General features: G+C 35.8%; 1 protein-coding gene across 1 annotated transcript; it reads right to left on the reverse strand.

Moving 5' to 3' along the window:
- Positions 1–8,219: 8,219 nt before the first annotated feature.
- On the reverse strand, positions 8,220–22,713 carry HSD17B13 (hydroxysteroid 17-beta dehydrogenase 13). The gene is made up of 7 exons (XM_010983117.3): positions 21,562–22,713; positions 18,322–18,429; positions 17,188–17,319; positions 15,632–15,738; positions 13,807–13,944; positions 11,274–11,390; positions 8,220–9,347 (listed from the first exon to the last, which is right to left on the reverse strand). Exons 1-7 carry the CDS (start codon positions 21,769–21,771, stop codon positions 9,257–9,259), a joined length of 903 nt encoding a protein of 300 aa, XP_010981419.1. The 5' UTR covers positions 21,772–22,713; the 3' UTR covers positions 8,220–9,256.

Here is a 22,713-nt window from a genome sequence, read left to right on the forward strand (position 1 = left end):
ACATAGCTCCAAGTTGCACATTTAGTTTGTCTTTTTGTGGATAAAAATTATGCTATTATAAAAAAAGATCAAAGATTAAGAACTTGGTGGGTATCTCTGGTTGGTTGGTGGCACCTAGCCCTCTACATGTCAGAAAGGTGGCTGGATCTCTTGGCAGGAAGCTCTCAGCACGCTGTACTCTTGCTCAGATGTAAGATGATCAAGATTATCACCCTTTTATTTTTACCTTCCTACAGTATGTGCATTTCTCAATGTCAAATCCACCAAGTTTGGGACTTTAAAAGGGCAAATCTAACTTTCATTCTGAAGATGCCAATTATCTATAGAGAAACTAGCACTCAAAAGTTTTTCTCTTTTGAAATAATTTCAGATTTGCACAACTGTGGCAAAAATAGTACAAGTATAAGCTTCAACCCATTTCTCCAAATGTTAATATCATATATAAATTGTAGTACCATTATTAAAACTGGGAAATTAATGTTGCTATAATTCTATTATCTATGGATCTTACTCAAATTTTGCCAGTTACCCCACTGATTTTTAAATGTTCAAATTGATTATACAGTAAGATGCAACTGATAACATGTGGTTTTCTGATTTAAGAATATTTCCCTAAAATGTGTTTACCATCTGAGTTGTTTGTAATCTTAGAACAAACACTAATGCTGGTGAAAATCTGAAATTGTCACACTAAGGTAATCTCTATAAATTATCCAGTTTTAGTGCTTGAATGGGGAATTTGTTTCCTCTTAACTCCAGAAAGTCATGACAGCCACCCAGCAGTGAACTTCAAACAGTGCAACAGATTTCTAGGTTTAAAAAAACTGAACATTTTACCCATTAATAAGTTCTTTCTTTTCTTTCTGCCTTCTGCCCAATTATATATCATGTAACATAATGATTACCTAGACATATATAATATTGTACTAGGGGCTTGACTTACTTAACACAAAATGACCTAACTTGGATTGGATTAATATGAAATAAAGAATATTTTTAATAATACGATAGGTAGGATTTATTTTTAAAAAGTCATAGAAGAAAGAGGTGGAAGCAATCGAAATGTTCATTGACAGATGACTAGATAAAATGTGGTACATACATACAATGGAATATTATACAGCATTTAAAAAGATGGATAGCCTGTCATATACTACCATACAGATGAAACTTAAGGACACTATGCTAAATGAAATGAGTCAGTGTCAATAGGACAAATACTATATGATTCTATTCCTATGAAGTATCTAAAATAGTCAAAATTATAGAAGCAGAAAGTAGAGAGGTGGTTGCCAAGAGCTGAAGGCAGAAGGGAAGAGGAAATTAGTGTTCAACAGATAAAGAGTTTCAGTTTTGCAGGATGAAAAAGTTCCAGAAATCTGTTCCACAATAATGTCAATGCAATTAACAGTATTGAACTGTACACTTAGAAGTGGTTAGGATGGTAAATTTAATATTATGTAGTTTTCAAAATCATAATTTTAAAAATAATAGAAGAGGTGGAAGTGGTTAGAAATAAAGATCAAACAACCTAGCTAAGAGCTGACAAATGCAGAGGCAGCACAATGGATATATGAGCGTCATTGTACTATTTATAACTATATTCTATAAATCTGTGTAATAATAAGCCAAAATAAATAAATAAAAGCTTCTAATTCCTGGATAATATTTTCTTAACATTATCTATAATCACACAACATTCTTTATCCAGAATGAAAAGAGCATTTCTCTTATGAGAATTTTATATTTTAAATGTTAACTGCCAAAAGAAAAACAAATTATAAAAACAAACCCTGGAAAGACCTTGACAACAGAGGTGACAGTAGACAAAATTAAAAAATCATCTCAAACCCTATCACCCACTGAAAATATTTTGCGTATATACTTAAAATATTTTAAATATTGCTTTAATATACTCCAAAACATTATTATAAATATTAATATATTGCAGAATTTTTAAACAAAATATTTTCAATGCCAGCTAGTTATGATCAGTAAGAAGAACTTACACTTAATTAGATGGAAAATGACTCCTTCCTTGTTTATCAAGCAAGTCTTTCAAAATAGATGCATATCTAGCTGTTACACATAGCTATTACACATTGCATATGCCAAACTATGTTTTTATGTACAGGTTTTTTTTTTTCCTGTAGGGAAGCCAAACCATTCATCAGGACTTCAAAGGATACTGTGACTTAAATGGGTTGAGAAACACTGCTTTAGATTATATATTCAATTCAAACAACTTTTTGTGGCCAGTCATTTCCTCATTTAGGAAAATTTTGAAGGATTTTTAAAAATTGAATTCAACTTTGAAATTAATTACACACATCTTCACCAAGGGAAAATAACCACCTAATGCCAGATTTTATTTGTTTTACTACCAATAATTTCTGTCTTCCCCCAATAAAAGAAACTTGGTTAAAAAGATGTTAAGATTGATACAGTTTATATAAACTTACTTGTTTCTGTAATTTCCAGAGAACTAAAGTTCATTGTGTTTGTTCACTTGTTTGTTTTTAGTAACTACCCTAATACTTTCATAAAACATTTCTTTAGGCAGTGCTGAGTAAAACGAGTTCAATAAGAGAATCATCTTTGTTTTGAATTACTTAACCCAGCAAAACTTTCTCTTTAGCTATACTAGTAAAATAATAAATTAAATTAAAATTAAATTAGAGTTAAATTCTGTTCCTTTAGTAAATAAAATGTAACTCCATTACAGAATGTTTCATTAATGCATAGAATTATAATAACTTGTGAGGGGTTATTTAAAATTATTATATAATAATTTATAATTTCTTTAATTTAGTCATTCAGCCACCATATCAAAGAAGGCAAGATAGGCAAAGAAAATTTTATTAGCAGCTGAAGCTTTGCTTCAAAACTCCAATGTGCAAATACCAGTAGGCTAAGGCTCCACGGGAAGGCTTCTTTTTCCAAAGCTAGTAAAACCTAGAGACCCTCAAATCAAAACAAGTCAAATGGACTATTCCACCCATTTCTCTGAAATCCACTGCTTTAATGGCCTTCAAGGTCAGCTGCCAGCACCAGAAGAAAAGGAACCAGAGAGCATAGCTCCCACGGCTTAGGAATGATAAGTGGAGGCCATGGGGATAGGACAGGGAGGGGACTGCCTACTCTTCTCTACAAATCATATTTATGTCAAAAATGTACCTCTCCCACATTCAGCAAAGGCCACCTTGACCTGAGGCATAATGGCCAGAATGCTGCCTGGAACTTGTCCAGCCCAGCCCAAGTCAGCTGCAGTCTGTCTCCATTAGGGCGAATGAAGTTGTTGGGCACAAAGACGACTTACCTTTAGGAGTCAGAGTTCAATGAACATGGTGAGAAAGAATAAAATCCCTTTGGATTGATCTCTAATGTTATTGACATAGAAACAGGTGACTCTCAAAATTAATGTTTCAAATGAGTACACTTTTACTTTTTACTTTATTCCCAGAAAAATTATACCCAGCAAGCCCCCAAGAGAGGGGTGGGAAAAGAAGACAAGATTAATGAGCTCAGCAGTGGTGAGACATATATTGTAACAAGGCCAGAGATGATCTGGCCACTGCCTTTCTCAGACAGCATCTGTGAGGTACAAGCAGGGAAACAAAAGTTACCAAGGGGTGTGCTGCCTGACTTACCTGTTCGAACTCCACCTGCTCTTTCCCACCTGCAAAGAAAGGAGGTGGTTTTAGACAATTTTATAGAACTTTATAGTTTTATATATTCTGGAAATTTTATAGTGGAGTCAAGTGAAAAACAAAACAAAAACGTTTTGTTTTGTCACCTGGCATCTTACCTTTTAGATTTCAGCCTCTTCAGGATCAGTCAATGTGTCATAACATTTTCTTACTGAGAAAAAAAAATATGTGGAGATATGAATATTTTCTCCAAACATCTTAAAATACTTATAAAAACATTTTCACAGGAAAAGGGAACAACTGTTTTATAAAATGTTTTCAAAAGGAAAAAAATTTTATTTAATTTCTTAAACATTTAATACACTTTGGAAAGTGGGAGTGAAAGTTACATGATGTTTATTTAGTCAAGGAAATGGACTCTGTCACTGTGACATCCTGTGTCAGTTTTCTATTGCTGTGTAACAAAATGCTACAAATTTAAAATACCATGGCTTAGAAACAACCATATATTAGCTCACAGTTCTGTAGGTCAGAAGTACAGACATATGGTGGCCTGGCTTCACTACTCAGAGTCTCACTGCACTGAAATCAAAGTGTCAGCCAGGGCTGTGATCTCATCTGGGCTCAGGGTCCTCTTCCACACTCACTGGTTTTTGGTTTGAGGCAGGATTAATATGCAGTTGTAGGACTTAGTTTCCTATTTTCCTGCTGGTTGTGGGCTGAAGGGTTCTCAGCTCCTCCTGGCCACCCTTCTTCATATGCAGTTCAAAAAGTGAGGAAATGTTTGTTTTTTTCCAGGCCACCTATGTGTGGAAAACCCTAAAGGCTCCACACAAAAACTACTAGAGCTGATTAAAGAATTTGGAAAGGTAGCAGGATACAAGATTAACATACAGAAATCAGTTGCATTTCTTTACACTAACAATGAAATATCAGAAAAGGAAACTAAAGAAACAATCCCTTTTAAAATCACATCCAAAATAATACTTACGAATAAACCTGACCAAGGAGGTGAAAGACTTATATGCAAAGAACTACAAAACATTGATTAAGGAAATTAAAGATGGTTTAAAGAAATGAAAAGTTATCCCATGCTCTTGGATTGAAAGAATTAATGTTGTTAAAATGGCCATACTACCCAAAGCAATCTACAGATGTAATGTGATCTCTATCAAATCACTCAGGACATTTTATACAGAACTAGAACAAATAATCCTAAAATTTATATGAAATTACAAGAGATGCAGAATTGCCAAAGCAATATTGAAGAAGAAGAATGAAACTGGAGGAGCAACCCCCCTAAACTTCAGAAAATCCTACAGAGCTACAGTAATCAAAACAGTGTGCTATTGGCACAAAAACAGACATGGATAAATGGAACAGAAAAGAGAGCCCAGAAATAAGCCCAAACACTCACAGTCAATGAATTGTCAACAAAAGAGGCACAAATCTACAGTGGAGAAAAGACAGTCTCTTCAGCAAGTGGTGTTGGAAAACTGGGCAGCAGCATGTAAATCTATGAAGTTAGAACACTTTTTCACACCATACACAAAAATAAACTCAAAAATAAATATAAGATAATACAGTACAAACATCTTGAAAGAAAACAGACAAAACATTTTCTGACATAAATCTTAGCAATGTCCTCCTAGGGCAGTCTACCCAGGCAATAGAAATAAAAGTAAAAATAAACAAATGGGACCTAATTAAACTTATAAGCTTTTGCACAGCAAAAGAAACTATAAACAAAACAAAAAGGTAACCTATGGAATGGGAGAAAATATTTGCAAATGATGTAACTGACAAGGGCTTTATTTTCAGAATATATAAACAGCTCTTACAACTTAATAAGAACAACAATAACAACAAAAAAACAAACAACCCAATCCAAAATGGGCAGAGGACCTAATTAAGCAATTCTCCAATGAAGACATACAGGTGGCCAATAGACACATGAAAAAATGCTCAATAGCGCTAATTATCAGAGAGACGCAAATCAAAACTATAATGAGGTATTACCTCACACCAGAGTGGCCATCATTAAAAAGTCCACAAATGATAAATGCTGGAGAGGCTGTGGAGAAAAGGGAGCCCTCCTACACTTCTGGTGGGAATGTAGTTTGGTGTAGCCACTATGGAAAACAGTATAGAGATTCTTTAAAAAACTAAAAATAGACTTATATGATCCAGCAATCCCACTCCTGGGCGTATATCTGGAGGGAATTCTAATTAAAAAAGATACATGTACCCCAATGTTCATAGAAGTACTATATACAATAGCCAAAACATGGAAACAGCCTAAATATCCATCAACAAATGAGCGGATAAATAAGATGTGGTAAATATACAATGGAATACTCTTCAGCCATAAAAAATAAATAATGCCATTTGTAGCAACATGGATGGAACTGGAGATCCTCATTCTAAGTGGAGTAAGCCAGAAAGAGAAAGAAAAATACTATATGATATCGCTTATATGTAGAATCTTAAAAAAAAGACACAAATGAACTTATTTACAAAACAGAAACAGGCTCACAGACATAGAAAATAAATAACTTATGGTTACTAGGGAGGAAAAGGAGTGGAAAGGGATAAATTGGGAGTTCGAGATTTGCAGATACTATTATATATAAAATAGATAAACAACAAGTTTCTACTGTATAGTACAGGGAAATATAGTCAATATCTTATAGTAACCTATAATGAAAAAGAATATGAAAAGGAATACGTGTATGTATAGGTATGACTGAAACATGCTATACACCGAATTGGACACAACATTATAAATTGACTATACTTCAATAAAAAAGAAAAAAAAGATAACACAATGTTTAAGAGTATGGACTCTGGAGCTGGACTGATGGCTCCACCATTCACTCACCAGCCATGTGGCCTTGGATGAGATGTTGAAACTTTATAGCTGATTATCTGAAATGGTAACCAATAGTACTATCTATCTCGCAGCATTGTTGTAACAACTAAATGAGTAAAGGTACGTAAGGCCTGTAGGAAAAAGTCTTATTTATATAGGCAGGAACCCATGAGAAACATTTGCCCGGAGCCCTGCACACTCTAAAAGTAGCCCTGGAACTAGAATTTTGGTGGGAGTGAGGACCCCTGGAGAGAATTATGAAGTGGAGATGGTTATAGTAAAACATTTAGAAACTCAGCTGGAACTTACAAGGAAGAGATCCATACTCCAAGTATGCAGGAAAAAAGGCAAAGAGAGCTCAATATTTGTGTTTCCAGGTATTTCTCTGAGTTTCACTCACAAAGGAGTGAAACCAAAATTGAATTCAAAAGGAGTTTTTTTCTGTGCACCTAACATTGAGATTTTATTTATTTGGGTCAGTTCCCAACTCAAATTCCTCACATCCTTCCTCTCACAGTCAGAAAAATCAAAATTTACTGTGGCCTATGTGGTGTTCAAAAATCTGGTATCTCTCTGAGCATGTCACCTACAACTCTGCCCACTCGCTCGTTCACTCCGGCCTCAGTGGCCCTCATACAGGTCTTCAGAGAAGTTTGTTCCTTCATCAGAATTTGCACTTTCCTTTCCCTAGATATTCACATGGGCCATGCCTTCACTCCATGTGTATTTCTACCCCACGATGTTAGTTCTCAGAGGGTTCTTCTTTGACTCTACTACTACTCTTTCTCATGATGTTTGTGGTCTGTTGTTTATCCCACCTACTAGAATGTGAGCTCCAGTAAGACAAGGAGTTTGCTCTTTGCACTGATGTTTCCCTTGCACCTAGAACTGTGACTGACACTCCATAGGTATTTGTTATGTAGATAAATCAGCAAATAAACTGAGAACAATTGGAAACATCCTAAATGTTTTATTTACAAGGGAATGGCTAAATATAGTATCATCTAGTACTATGTACACATGAAAAAGGATGAGGTTAAACTCTGTACTAAAAGAAAAGGCTGTTTGGGATACACTGGTAAGTTAAAAAAGCAAGTTACAGAATATAATGCATGTTTTGGAACTTTTTATGTAACATATGCACTAAAAGAATGTAAGGTAGTCGTCATATATATGCTAGCATGTGCATTAGAAAAAGAACAGATGATTATGCATTAATAGACTGACCTCTAGGGAATGGTATTGTGGGGGATGCGTTTATATTTTTTACTTTACATATTTCTCTTTTGAAGTTTTGTAATCATACTTTTAAAATAATACATTTTGAGGTTTCACTCATAAAGTTCTTTGTTTCAAAGCAAGCAATTAAAAGAATAACATGAACAGAAATTATTGCCAAAGTAACTAGGAAAAAAATCTTAAAATGAAAGCACTCTGCTCAGTGCCTCACATAGAAAGGACTCAGTCAGTTTCACTGCATAAACCAGCACTCCTAACTGTCAAACTAGCTGGAGTTGGGAGAACCCCAGGTTCTCCTCAACATCTGCAAGATCTAGCTGTGACAACCCAGATCCTTGCTTTATGAAGGAGACTCACAGAGACTCAGAGATTAGAAATCAAAACTCTTAATTTTATGGCTACAAGAGGTTTCAGGAGGTTTTTTTAAAAATGCAAGGCAACGTATTTATCATTTGTTTTTAAAAATTTTGTTTTTATTAATCATTTGTTTTTAATGAGGATAAAACAGGAGGATAGTCAGTGTAAAAGCAATCTATAATAAATGTGAAAAACACAGAAAACAAGATTAGTCTTGATGTAGTGGGTATCAGATTTTTCTTTCTATTAAAAGACCACTCTGTTTTCCCCTCCCTCTCTCGGATCCATTGTGCACTGTTAGGCAGTCAGCCTAGGTCCTCTCCCTGTGCTAGCTTTCATTTTTGGAGCTCAAAACTGTCTAAACATCTCTGGTAGCAATGATATGTGAAAGCATAAACTATAAAGAAAGAAATTATCATGGGGTTATAATTTCAGATACTCTGAGATTCAAGAGAGAGTCACTTTTTGTAAAGTCATAGTATTTTAAGAGATTACGAAAAGGGTGGCAAGCATGGAGGGCCCACTCTTGGTGCATATAAGAGATATATAAGGGACAGAATCAGGAGAGACAGGCCAGAATACCATCGCACTGTTTGGGGCTGATGAAAAGGGAGAAAGCTTCCAAATGTTGAATTGCATAAAAGTTATCTGTCTTTTGGAGCGCAGTTGCCTACTTAAACTTGATCTCCAACCTGCAGCTCACGCTGGGTACCTGCCAACATTCTGTGGCCAGCTTACAGATTGGAAGGCTACTTTGAGAATAATCTTAAGCCCTCCTTATATAAATAAAGTTCTTTTTAAATTTATTCTCAGGGAGGTAGCTTTGTCTACCTTTAAATGAAAAGAAAAGAAATGCAATATCTTACAGAAAAATGACCTTCTAAGTATGTTTATGTAAGCATGGACATATTTAAGAGGTATGGAATGAAAAATGGATCTGACTATTAAAACCACATCAATATTCTTGAGAAATAGAGTGACAGGTAATTATTCTTGTTCATTCAATTGCTGCAACCGCCAAACTACTGTTTTTAATATTAACAGCATTGAAAAATGTGAAATAAAGCTTTGAAGCATTGACTCTAAACTTAGTTCCACATCATTAAGGTGCATACATCTCAAGCTGGAGCTCATTTATTCATTTCATTTTGGTTTTGTGGCCAACCACTGCTTCAAACTGAATATCCTGTACACGATTTATAGCTGCCAAGGCACGTTCAGGAAGAAATCTGTATGAAAACAGAAGATAAAAAATTTTCAATTTAAAATCTTTGACAACCTATAATGAAAAAGAATATGAAAAGGAATATATATATATATATATATATATATATATATGTGTATGTATATATATATATGTATATGTATGACTAAAACATTATGCTGGACACCAGAAATTGACACAACATTGTTAACTGACTATACTTCAATAAAAAAAATAAAATCTTTGACACCAGAGTACTTTTTTGTTGCCAGTTAAATGACCTTGAGAGTTATCTGGTTTGCATTTAATTTTCTTCTGTTCTTCCTCCTTTCCTTCACATCCACCTCTCTCTTTATGTGTGTGTCTTTAATATTCACAGGTCAAATATTATGCAAATATAAAGAAAGCACTGATATATATCACTCTTCTCACTGTCTCATCTTATATAAGTAAACTCTTAGATGAAATCTTACATGAGTAAAGACCTAAAAATGAAGGTCTGGGCTCACTGCTGAAACTGTCAGTGAATCCTGATGCTAAGAGTTTACAGAGTGACACCACCAGAATGCATTCTATCCATCTCTCCACCTCTCCTTGAGTTTTTACTGAATATCTATTCTGCCCTCTATAGTAAGGTAGCCTAAAATACTTTAAAGACAGCTACTGCTTTTAGGGAGCTTACTGTCTTTGCTAAGACACTAAACACCAGACTCACACAGTATCACTGTTGAATTCTATAAAATGTTTAAGAAAGAAATAACACTCATTTCACACAGGTTATTCCAGAAAAGAGAAGAGAAAGGAATACTTTCCAGCTCAGTTTATAAGGTTAAGACGTATCCTGACACAAAAATAAGACAGACATTAAAATGCAGGGTTGATTTAATCTTTAAATGAATCAGTATAATTCACCATATTAACAAACTAAAATGGGAAGGCCACAAGATCTTCTTAACTTGTTCAGTAAAAGCATTTGACAAAATCCATATCTGTTCTTGATAAATATTCTCATCAAAGTAGTAATAGAAGTGAACTTCCTCAACCTGATAAAAAGCCTCTATGAGAAAAACCTACAGCAGATATCATACTTAATTGTGAAAGACTGAACACTTTCCTTTTAAGATCAGGAACAACCCTTGCGCATGTGCTTTAACCAATCTTCTCTAACATTGCATGAGAAGTTCTAGCCACTGTGATAAGGCAAGAAATAAAGAACACACAGTTTGGAAAAAAGAAGTAGGAGTTTCTCTATTTGCAGACAATATGATCATCTATCTAAAAAATCTGTTAGAATCTACAAAAAAGCTACTAGATGTGAGTTTGGCGAGGTTGCTAAATGTAGAACAAAATGCCAAAATCAAATATATACTAGCAACAAACAATGGGAAATAGAAATTTTTAAAAATGCCATTTGCAATAGCATCAAAAACCCAAAATACTTTGAGATAAACCTGACAAAAAATGTGTGAGGCTTGTGCACTGAAAACTACAAAATACTGTGTAGACATATTGAAAAAGGTGAAAAAATGAAAAGATATATTGTGTTCTTTGTGTTCTTGGAATGGAAGACTCAATATTGTTAATGTGTCCATTTTCCCCCAATTGATCTGTACGTAGATCTAATGAAGTCTTAATCAAAACACTAGCAGGTTTATTTATAAACCCTTTATTTTTAGTTAGTTCACTATTTTGCATTCTCTTTAAACTGTTTTTCCTACAATTAGAACAGTCTCTGGCAAAGATTGGGTGGAGATGGTAGATGTAGTAGAGAAAATGAATCATTCTCTTTTAATAGATTGGGTAAGGCAATAGAGAGGAAACTTAACTGATCTCCCCAGGCATGGAGAGTTCCCATGGCAACTTTCACACCTGAAAGAATCTCCATAATGATAGCTCTATTGGTGTTTTCATATTTTAGGTGTTTTGTTTGTTTGTTTTTTACTGTACTTACCTCTCCAGTGTTAGAGAGATATTGAGGTATGATGGAACAAAAATCATTTTCTTATTGGTAAGTATTCCATCTATCAAGCTTCTTGCAACTTCATCTGTCTCCAATACAGGCCAGAGTCTGTGATCAAAAAGGAAATGTTTGGTTCTCTTTGTTGTTGTTTTTAAATTAACGAAAGTAGGAAAGTTAACTTATCTTTTCACCAATTAGGATTTTTAAAGTTCCAGGATTCACTGCACAAATGCTACCTGCCTCCCTGCTACCCATGCCATGTGGGTGTTTTGTTATTACAATCTCATACTTTCACATCCAGTAGGTGTGTTTCATGGCTCACTCATTCAAAATATCAAAATGGTGGCGAGGAAAGAGATAGCAGAGGAGAAGAGGAGCCAAGTAAGGAAGAGTAGTGGGTAGGATTAATCACAGGGCAGAAAGGAAGCATCTGACATCTTTCCTCAGGGCTTATTGGATACAAGAAGAGAATCTTACAGGTAAGCATACTTGCTTTCTTGTGGAGGTATTCCATAAAGCTGAATTGTTTTGAGGGCATTTAATACTTGAGATTCACGGCTGACTTGCCTATACTGCAGTTTAATGAGAGTTCAAGATATGCACAGGGAGTATTATTACAGTACAACTAGAGGTGTGACCTTGCTTATGCTGAAGACTGTGTATACATGGGTTCTTGAGAAGTATTCATAACCACAGGCCTAGTGTAGAATGACCTTTAGTGCAAGATGATGACTGGAAATGAAAATGTCAATGGACTGAAACTAAAAGTTATAATGTCTAGGCACAGGTGGAATGGCTAGTGAGTAAAAAGGTTGTGTAGAGGAGTTAAATAAGTAGTAACTGTTACAACCTCCTTCCCTGAGGTATTCTGTAATTTACTGCAGATTGTTATGTGACTGAGGTTTCCGCGGCATTGCATGGCAAGTCAGTAGACAGTAATACAAATCAATAGTTTTCTAAATTACTGGGTACTGCCTCTTCCTTCCCTGATTTCGCCTACCTGGTTCTATCAACCCAGTCTCTGAGCCAACCCTGACATCCCTATATGGACATTTTAGCATTTGCCAAGGAAATTCAGAATCAGGTAGTCTGATTGGTGAGACCAACCCCAAATCGTCAGCATTGCCTGTGTCAGCCCCTGGGATCACCCCCAGGAACCCACGCTACCCAACGTCACATTAGCCTTACTCTTCTCATTCGCTTTGCCTTCCGCACTAGGAGACCTGTACTCTGGGCAAACACTAAACCTGAATGCTTACCAAGAAGATTTTTATTGGGCCCAATTTCCTATTTAGGAAAACTGAGCCCAGAGTCTCAACTGCATCACAGAATTTACTTTCATATAGTATTGTGTACTTGTTAAGTAACTATGTTCTAACATAATTAAGGACTCCGCTGCCAGGGAGCGGCTACGGTTCCAGAGACGACACAGCTGATTTAGAGTTTCTGAGTCAGTAGCTTCAGATGAGGCTGAGCTTAAAAGGGAATATGTTAGCTCCCTCGAATAACTATATTTTGGACTAATTCCATTCCAGTAATAAGTTGGCTTCAAATTATCAAGCTTAGTATATTTTGTTAACCTGCAGCAGAATGTATGCTAGAATTGAGGCAAATTTGTGAAGCAGGTGTCTTAATTTTAGGGCCCTTGTCCTCACCTTTCTGCCTTTTTCCTTTCAAGACCAACTTCTCTTTTATGGTCTCAAAATCCTCCCTTACTAGAGACAAAGTACTTGTAGAAATTCACCTTGACTAAGGGCTTAGGAAACTCAATTTATTGCAGCTCCTAGGAACATTTGTATTTTTAAGGGGGGCAAGGTGAGAACAGTGATCAAAACTAATGTGGTTATATTTACAATGTCAATGTTTTCCAAACCTTTCTCCAGGCTTACCTGGTATGTCTGTAAACAAAGCAAAACTAAACACCTCATTCTTGGAGCGCATTCCAGCCTAGTGAAATCAGAATCTCTAAAGAAGAGCCTATGAACTTTTTTTTTTTTTAAGCAGAGGTGATGATTCTTAGGACCAGGCAAGTTTGGAAAATATTGGAGTACTTTATGCCAGCCTTGTGACCAGTGCTGTGGAAGATGGAAAAGGTACACATATGTGTACATCTTCATACCCTGTTTAAGGAGGATGAATCACGAATGGGGAAGGGGGGTGTTAGGTACCATTTCCAGGAGAGGACACTCTTACCACCCCATGAAGCACACTCCTCTCTATCCTGCCCACCTCCATTCTCACTCCCTCAGCACTTGAGTATATGTTGAAACTTTCACCTAGACACAAATGGATACCCAGATGACTAATTCATTGGCAGCTAATCATTCCTGCTAGTCCCTGATACACTTACCCCTTTGTTCATCTAATTTCAAAGTGAAAATGTAAAGGCAGTACAATAACATTAAGAAAAAATATTTTTCCTTTTTTTTCTATTTTCTTGGTTGACCCACCTAAAAATGTCTCATATAATTTTCATACCAATTTCTTATGCCATGTTTCCACCCTAGCTTGATTTTGACCTCACCTTGTGCTTGGGTTTTTAGTGAACCCGGTATTCACAAAAACTGGGCAGAGACAAGAGGTTTTGATACCAGTTTTTCCCAAGGCTTGAAGTTCTGATGTCAGAGCTCTGTGGAAGCCAACAGCAGCAAATTTGCTGGAGCTGTAAGCGAATTACCCACAGTTAGTGAAGGGAAAGCTTTCTGTGAGAAGGCAGTGTTGATTAGGTTTGGGAACAAGTAAAAGCCAAACCCCCAAAACCTTTGACTTGGTCACCAATTTTCATTTACATTTTCTTATTTGATTTCACTGAATTCTGCATGTACAAATTTCTTTATTAACAGTAATAAAGTAGAACAAATCATCATAACTTTTATTGACTGGCTTACTGCTCACTTTTCCAGGTAAGGTTTTTCATTTAATCTTTAAACTGTTTTTAAATTAGTTTTTACTGTTATTTTTATTTTGAAAAATATGAATTAGGAAAAACATGGTTAGGAAAACTACGTAACTAGTATCTGTACTAAACACAGACTTCTGGGGGGACTCTACACATTTTTCCTCTCTTTTTTGATAGTTTCTTTCTTGAAATGTGGATGCACTTTGTCTTCTTAATTTCATTGTAAAACTCTGGAGTAAAAAGATTTCAGGTGGTGTGGGTATGATAGTGTGTGCAACCTTCAACATATCACTTTGTTTCTTCCTTTGATTTTTCTGGTTAAAATGCTGATAATAAAATATAGGGCTGTCTTGAGGACTAAATAAAATAGCATATGCATAATAACTTTATTACCTATAAGGAGCTATGTAATGTTAATTGTATTTTTAGCCCAGATGACAATAAGAACAATGAAGTTAAAGGCTGGCTGCTTTCTCAAAGGAAAAGAAAAAAGGAAAACTATTATTACAACTGGGCTTCCACATTTCTAAACATTAAAACAATAGAAAATGTTTGATCTATGAAATTCTTATTTGTGTTTTAAGATGGTAGAGGCAGCTTGAAACAACTATGTTCAAGGGCACCTTGACATACAGTGAAATTTAACATCTGTGACTACATTCAGTGTCAGAAATAAATTTAACCTTGAACATGGATGTGTAAGTAAATAATAAACCAGTTAACTACCCACCCCCCACACCCACCCACTGATACTCACATATTGGCAGTTACAAAAAGAACTAGCCAAAATGTCAACAAGTCAAATTTCTCTATGAGGTGGGTATAAGGCAGGAAAAAGGAAATCAGATGCCATTGAAGGAGCTGACAAGGAAAAGATATTTTGCAAATCGTGTGTCCTTAGGGCCTTCCCACCTTCTCTTTATGTCCTTGGTAGAGTATGGAATATGCTATCTGCATCTTTTAATACTTTTAAGGCTTTCTCTCAATCTCTCTTTCTCTCTCTTTCACACACACACACACACACACACACACAATCTTTCATGGCACATACACACTGGAAAATGTTTTAATCCAGAGGCCACTCTGTTTAGCTTATCTTGGCCGTGAAGGCCATGGCACAGATCTGTGTTCATTTGGACTTCTGTATGTTTTTTCTTACTCTATTGAGTTCCCTATTTTTTTCATTAACATCTACTCATTCCAGGATACAATGGAAACATACTTGGCATTACTGTTTTCTTTCACTGCTCTATGGAGGAGTTTTCAGAAATCTAAAAATATTTCAAATGATTACAACCAGTTTTGTTGTTTTAGGGGAAGTCATTTTTAAAAGTTTATTTTAAACTACTATGTATATTCTGTAAATCCAAATTACCCTGCTATGAGGATTGGAATCTGAGGTCTAATAAAAGTATAAAAACATATAGCACTGCTGGAAAGTAATACTTACCAATATGGAATAATATAAGGAATCACTCCATGGCCACATATTGAAGCCACAGTGACAATGTGGCCATAGTTTCTCATCAACATGGATGGAAGAAGTGCTTTTGTGATCTTCAGGATCATTGCAGAAAGAAAAGTAAAGAAACAATGACAGGTGTTAGGTTTCCAAATTAGGTAGTTTTATTTTTAAGACAAAATGTCATTTGAGACAACTTTTGTGGTGAAATGAAATATGTGCCAAGATTCCATGATTACTTCTAAACAAACGATAGAAATGAAAAAGATTAAAATAATTAGTTTCAGCTGGCATTGAGTGCTGTGCGTTGGCTATCACATGCCAAGAACTCATCTTAATTTCCCCTGCTTCCTTTCAGAGGGAATCAAATATTTCCTTTATGGATATATCATCTAAACAATATTATTAAGGGAAAAATCCAGAGTTTTCAGAACTGAAAAAATTCCCTGTGGTAATCTGGTATCATGCGATTGCTTTTGGTTTGGGGCTTTATCTTTTGAATGAGAAGAATTTAAAATCCTGTGTATCTATATCAAGTTGAGTAGAAAAAGCTGAGTTCTGTACTGACCCATGGTCACAATGCATCATAATTAAATTTAATTTCTCCCTACTTGTGATATTGTGCATTATATGTTGATGTTATAGGAAACAAAAAGTCTTTACCTCCAAAAAGCTTTACTGTTTTGTGAGAAATATCAATATATTTTATGCAAATTTTATAAACCCACCCTATGGACCCTATGCAAATTTATAGACACAGAACTGACAAACCAAGACACCCCCAAAATCCTGACCCACAGAAACTGTGAGAGGAAAACGAGCTTTTATTGTTGCTTTAATCCACTAAGTTTTTATATCATTTTTATGCAGCTATAGATAATGAATTCATGGGGTCTCTATGTAGTTTGTTGGGCATAATAATCAATTCTCATTAGCATGTGTTAGGGGCTTGGGGAAATTGGGGAACAGATCTCTTTTTTTCTCCTTTCTTCCAGAATCCAGATTTGTCCTAAGTTCTACACTAATATTGAGGCACTGGGAGATTAATTCATAAAAATGCCCTCTACAAAGGCATACTTCAGTCTCACAAAACCAACTAATTATAAAAGGTCTGTATATATATCTAAGCTCCAGCCTGGATCTAGAGCTTGTCTCAGAATGTCATCCGGAAGAGTCCCCAACCCCTATACACACCCAAGTAGTGAGTTCTGTTGTCCTTTCCATTCTGAAATTCCATGACATGAGGTCACAAGTGAATGTACACGATATGCATTTTTTCCCAAAGCACTGAGAAGATGTCCACTGACAATCCTTAGCAAAGCTCCACAAATATTTTTTGAGCACCTAGTACATGCCAGGCTTTGTGTTAGATACTGGCCGATAAGGCAGACTAACTAGACTAACATTTGATGAAAGTTGACTTAAGGCAAAGATTTGAAGTTTCCCATTCAGAAGGATGTGAACTCAATTATGAACTTCACGTACCTTAAGAAGAGGTGTCAGGAGATATACACAAACTAGGAATGTTTCTGACTCATACTCACCCAAAAATGTCCTAGGATGTTGACCTCAAAAGTCTTGGTGATCTCTTCATCCTTTGTACTAAGAAGGTCAGCTGGGTATATTGTCCCAGCGTTATTCACCACGATGGTTACATCACCCACTTCTTTCTTTACCTTTTGAAATAGAAAGAACACATTCATTGGGTGTATTATAGAAACTCAAAGTTTTGAGGTTGATATCATTCCAGGATCAGGATTAGATTCTTTATTCTGTTTGATGAGAGTTCAGGCAGGAAAGACCTTTAACCCAAACAGTGCTTGCAAAGGAAACACTGCCATAAACCAGTGATAAACTTTTTTTTTTTAATATCTAAATTTCAGTATCCAATACATCATAGATTTTTTTTAACTTATCAATAAAGTGAAATTAATATGTGTTGATAAATTGATATATCCGTTCTGACCAAACATTTAAAAAGTGCTAATTGAGTAATCCTGTTTTCACCTCCTACTAGGTACATGACCTTGGTCTGCTATGTCAGTTCTTACCCAATATTTTAAAAGAGCTAATTGAGTAATCCTGGCTCCACCACTTACTAGCTACCTGACCTTGGTCTAGCTTAAAATGTCTGAATCTCAATTTGCTTATCTTTCCAATGAGGTTAATAGAGTTATTATGTAGGGATTAAGTTAAAGGGGGCAATTGTTTATCAGAGTGCTTGGTTTGTTGTATTTCATATTTACTCTTAAAAGTTGTTATAATTACTAATATTACATTTTCCGTAGAGTATTAGAATGGCACCAACATAAATAAAATCCCAAAGAGGAAACAATTAAAGGGAAAATTTTTTTTAAATTACTGCAAAATTAATAGGACTAAAATGAAACTAGAAAGAGATTCTTTTCCCTGGTGATAAATCTTTTCTCTGTCACTCTATAGCACTGCTCAAACTTCTGATTAGAATGAAATTGATTAATAATATGAAACAATAGCAATAGGCAGAGTTGAGTGGATTATACGCAAGGAAAAAGTACATGTCCTTCTTTGTTCACACAACTTCCTCAACACAGGCTGAAAGAAGATCTAATTTAAATCAGGCAGTCATAAAGAACCTTTTCATATCCATGTAAGTGGATACAAAATTATGGGAAGAAATTTGTACCCTGAAGTCTCACCTGGTTTACAGAGTTATAAATCTCTTCTCTGTTACTGCAGTCTACCACAAACACATGGGTGGTGGCCCCTAATTTTCTGCATTCAGCTGCAGTTTCTTCAACACCGTGCTACAGTTGGAAAAAACAAATTCAAAAGATGTAGGTCAGCTAGGGGACAAAAGTGAGGGAGAAAGGATTGGAGAAGACTTTTTTTAAAGATTAAAATTCTTGTCCAAAATGTCCTCCTTGTTTGTGAGCAAATTTCATCAGAGGCCCTGCTTCCCAGAGATAATACCTGGCTTTTCTGCCAGGGAATGCTCATATTAGTCATGTGTTTTCACCTTGTTTGCTTTGTTCTTGTAACTTAAAAACATGCTTGAAAGATGTTGCTCTTTGTGGCATCATGAAAGGAGACATTTGAGTATAGAGAAGAAAAGAAATCTTGACAATTCATATAACATATACTTGTTGAGCACTAACTATGTAATAGGCAGTAAAGCACCAAGCAGCAATTCTAAACTAGTGATAATTTTAAACTACATACCTCTGCCCATCATACTTTTCTTTTTTTTTTTTTTAACATTTTTTATTGATTTATAATCATTTTACAATGTTGTGTCAAATTCCAGTGTTCAGCACAATTTTTCAGTCATTCATGGACATATACACACTCATTTTCACATTTTTTTCTCTGTGAGTTATCATAACATCTTGTGTATATTTCCCTGTGCTATACAGTGTAATCTTGTTTATCTATTCTACAATTTTGAAATCCCAGTCTATCCCTTCCCACCCTCTACCCTCCATCATACTTTTCTTGATGATTCTGATTTAATTCTCTAGGAGGGAAGGAGAGGGAAGGAGTAAGAAGGATCTTATTCGAGAAAACTTTTCATGGGGAGACAATGTTACTACTCTTGGGGACATGATATTATATTCTTCAATTGTTCTGGAGTGAAAATGGCCAAGGGCCATTGGATGGATTCTCATCGATATTAACTACTTTGCACATAATTCCAGGACATGGAGACAGAGTAACTTCTTTTTAGTTTAAATTTAAAGACCTCTTTCCTAAGATAAAACTGCCCTAATGTTTCTTGACCTGCATTTGTGGAAAATTAGAATTCTTTTCAATTTTTTATTTTTATAGAGCAGATTTTAAAGTTTTCAAAATTATACTTTTTCCTCTAATAATTTGTAAACTCTTCCCTGTGATGAAGAGGTAAAGACACCCAAAGAGCCCTTTTTGCACATTGGGATATCAGTGGTGTGCTGTTATTTGGGGCGGTCCTTGAATGAGTGTGCAGTGGTTTCCTTAGCCAGCACTGTCTCCCCCAGGTCCTTAGAATTTCACCACCAGGCTAAACCCTGGAGCAGCAGTCTGAAGTCCCAAAGAACAGACCCTCCTAGTTTAGGACACTCAATCACGGGAGCCATTATCCCTCATAGCCTTTTGGGGAGTTGCCGAAGAGTAAGGAGGGAGGACAGAGCATCTTTTACCAGATTAGGTTTCAGCTGGGAGCTTGCTCACTGCTAGACTACAAGGTTACACCCTCATATCTCTAGGTTCTAGGTCGGTAGAGCACCCAGCAACAAGAGCCTTAGTCAGATGTTGAGCTAGAGCACTGCAAAATGTAATGCCTCGCCTTCTTCTCTAGAAGCAAAATACTTACTTTAGCTTCAATTCCAACGTGGTTGTTTACTCCACTTATCACAGTGTTGCTAAATCAACTATTCAGATTGACTGTAAGCAAACTGCTAACATGACTTGTAGTGTAAGGCAAAAGCCAGCATAACCAAAAGGCAGTTGGCACCTTCCACAGGTAAAATCTGAGTTACATTTGCAGCCTTAGGGTGTATCATTTAATACCTTAAATGTTTAATCATGAAACTCAAGGACTTAAAGAGATCCTGTGAGGTTAGGTGATTCATCCTTTAGGCAGAATTAAATAAATCATTTTTATTTCTTATCACTGGAATTAAAAATAATAATAAATATGAGCCATCTCCCTCAAAACACACAACTGGAGAGATCCAAAGATTAGATTTCATCAAGACTTTTTCATGAATTTGTACTTATTTATTTACTTATTTTAATAAGTGCCTAAGAACAGCAGACAATTTTCTTAATTTGTAAATTCTTGTTCTTCTCTAGAAAGCTTATTGAAATCTCTTCAAGGACCAAACTGAAACCAAAACACTTTCATGTATATCAGCTTATCCATAATATAAATGCCCATATCTGTTATATAAAAATGTATCAACTTTTTCTTGAATAGCATTCTTTAATGTCTACAAAGAACTGGAGAACTAGTTTTCTAAATTCAAGAGACATTTTTGAAGGCCTTAAGATAATAGGTGCTAACTACACATGACAGCAAAGAACATGATAGAGTAGTAATATAATGGCAATTAAAATCTCATTGTGATATGTAAAAAATCTGATTCTCAAAAATGCTTGACCATTTTTTTCCAGTCTTAAAATCCTATAAACATTTGTCTGTGTATATTTTCATGGCCTTATCAGAATTCAAAGGTTTAGGGGAAATGATAAAAGATTTCAGTTACTTCAGTTTTATTTTGAGTAGTTAATATCGTGTTTACAAATAACAGTACAAGAAAAATCCAGACTCTCTGCACGGAGGTTTTATTTAACACAATTAATGTCTATTATGGCCAGGCATTGTTCTAAGCACTTAAAATACTCATTCAATTAGTTCTTTTTTCTGTAAAGAGCCAGACAGTAAATATTTTAGGATTGTGTGCATGAGAGGAGATACTAAAGGGCTCTGTCACATGGTTCTTCTTTGTTTTTTTATTTGGTTTTTGATTTAAAACAACACTTTAAAAGTGTAAAAACAAACAAACAAAGCAACAACAAAAAACCATTCCTGGCTCAACAGGCTGCTCGGGGACCAGGGTTGGCCCATTAGTTGTAGTTTACTAACCTCTGTTCTTGCCCATCCATTGAGCTATTACTCTCCTTTCAGAGATGAAGAGATTGGGACAGAAAACATAAGTGACTTCTCAATTTAAACAGTTTGGAAGTAGCCTGGCTCCTGAGTCTATGTTATCAAACCTGCATATTGTGGCATAAAAATCACTGCTAAGGTCTCAGTTTGGTTTGTTCCCTTCATCAAACCATCCTAATGCACAGCATATGTAAAGCCCCAGAAAAATACAAAAGTAAGCAAATGAAAAGGAAAATTTAAACACCTGTCTCACTTGTACCTTTAAAAGATGGGCACATGAATTCATTACCTTATTAATATCCCACAGAACCAGTCTGCTTTTCCGTTTTGCAAATTCATAGGCAGTGTGCCTGCCTATTCCATGCCCGGCTCCTGTAATGAGAACAATCTCCCCAGCCACAGATTTTCTCTTCCGGGGAATGAAAACCTTTACCAAGGATTCCAAGTAGGAGTAGATGATGATGATCAGAAGCACAAGGAAATCCAAGACAATATTCATGGCTCTGCTCTGTACTCTTTTCCTCTGGCTCAGTCTGGTCCCCGTCTAGTCCCAGCAAAGAGCCACCCTCTGCAGAGAGCTCCAGAGAAGAGCTGTATTCCAAGTGCTGATGGGACTAGCAGAGGTAAACAGTTGCAGGCAGACTTTGTACACGTGTTCTAGTAGTAAGACACATCTTGAGCTTTTGAAATGAGGCCAGTTGCAAGTAAAAACCTGACATAGGGACAAGGAAACTCAAAAGAAAGTGCACTCTGGACTTACTTTCTAAGAAGCAGTTCTATATCATATGTTTCACTATGTCAACTGGAAAACAATGCACAACTTAAAGTTAAGAATTATGTTTTATTTGGTGGCTTTACTGAGAACCATCTCCCAGATAGTTCTGAGAAACTGCTCCAAAGAGGTAAAGAAGGAGCCAAGATACACAGGCTCAATATCACTAACTATCAGAGAAATGCAAATCAAAACTACCATGAGGTATCACCTCACATCAGTCAGAATGGCCATCATTCAAAAGTCCACAAATGATAAATGCTGGAGAAGCTGTGGAGAAAAGGGAACCCTCCTATACTGCTGGTGGGAATGCAGTTTGGTGCAGCCACTGTGGAAAACAGTGTGGAGATTCCTCAAAAGACTAAAAACAGACTTACCATATGATCCAGCAATCCCACTCCTGGGCATATATCCAGAGGGAACCTTAATTCAAAAAGACACCTGCACCCCAATGTTTATAGCAGCACTATTTACAATAGCCAAGACATGAAAACAACTTAAATGTCCATCAATGGATGACTGGATAAAGAAATTGTGGTATATTTATACAATGGAATACTACTCAACCATAAAAAAGGTAAAATAATGCCATTTGTAGCAACCTGGATGGCTCTGGAGATCATCATTCTAAGTGAAATAAGCCAGAAAGAGAAAGAAAAATACCATATG

The sequence above is a fragment of the Camelus dromedarius genome, chromosome 1, assembly GCF_036321535.1.
Source record: "Camelus dromedarius isolate mCamDro1 chromosome 1, mCamDro1.pat, whole genome shotgun sequence".
Taxonomy (NCBI): Eukaryota; Metazoa; Chordata; class Mammalia; order Artiodactyla; family Camelidae; genus Camelus; species Camelus dromedarius.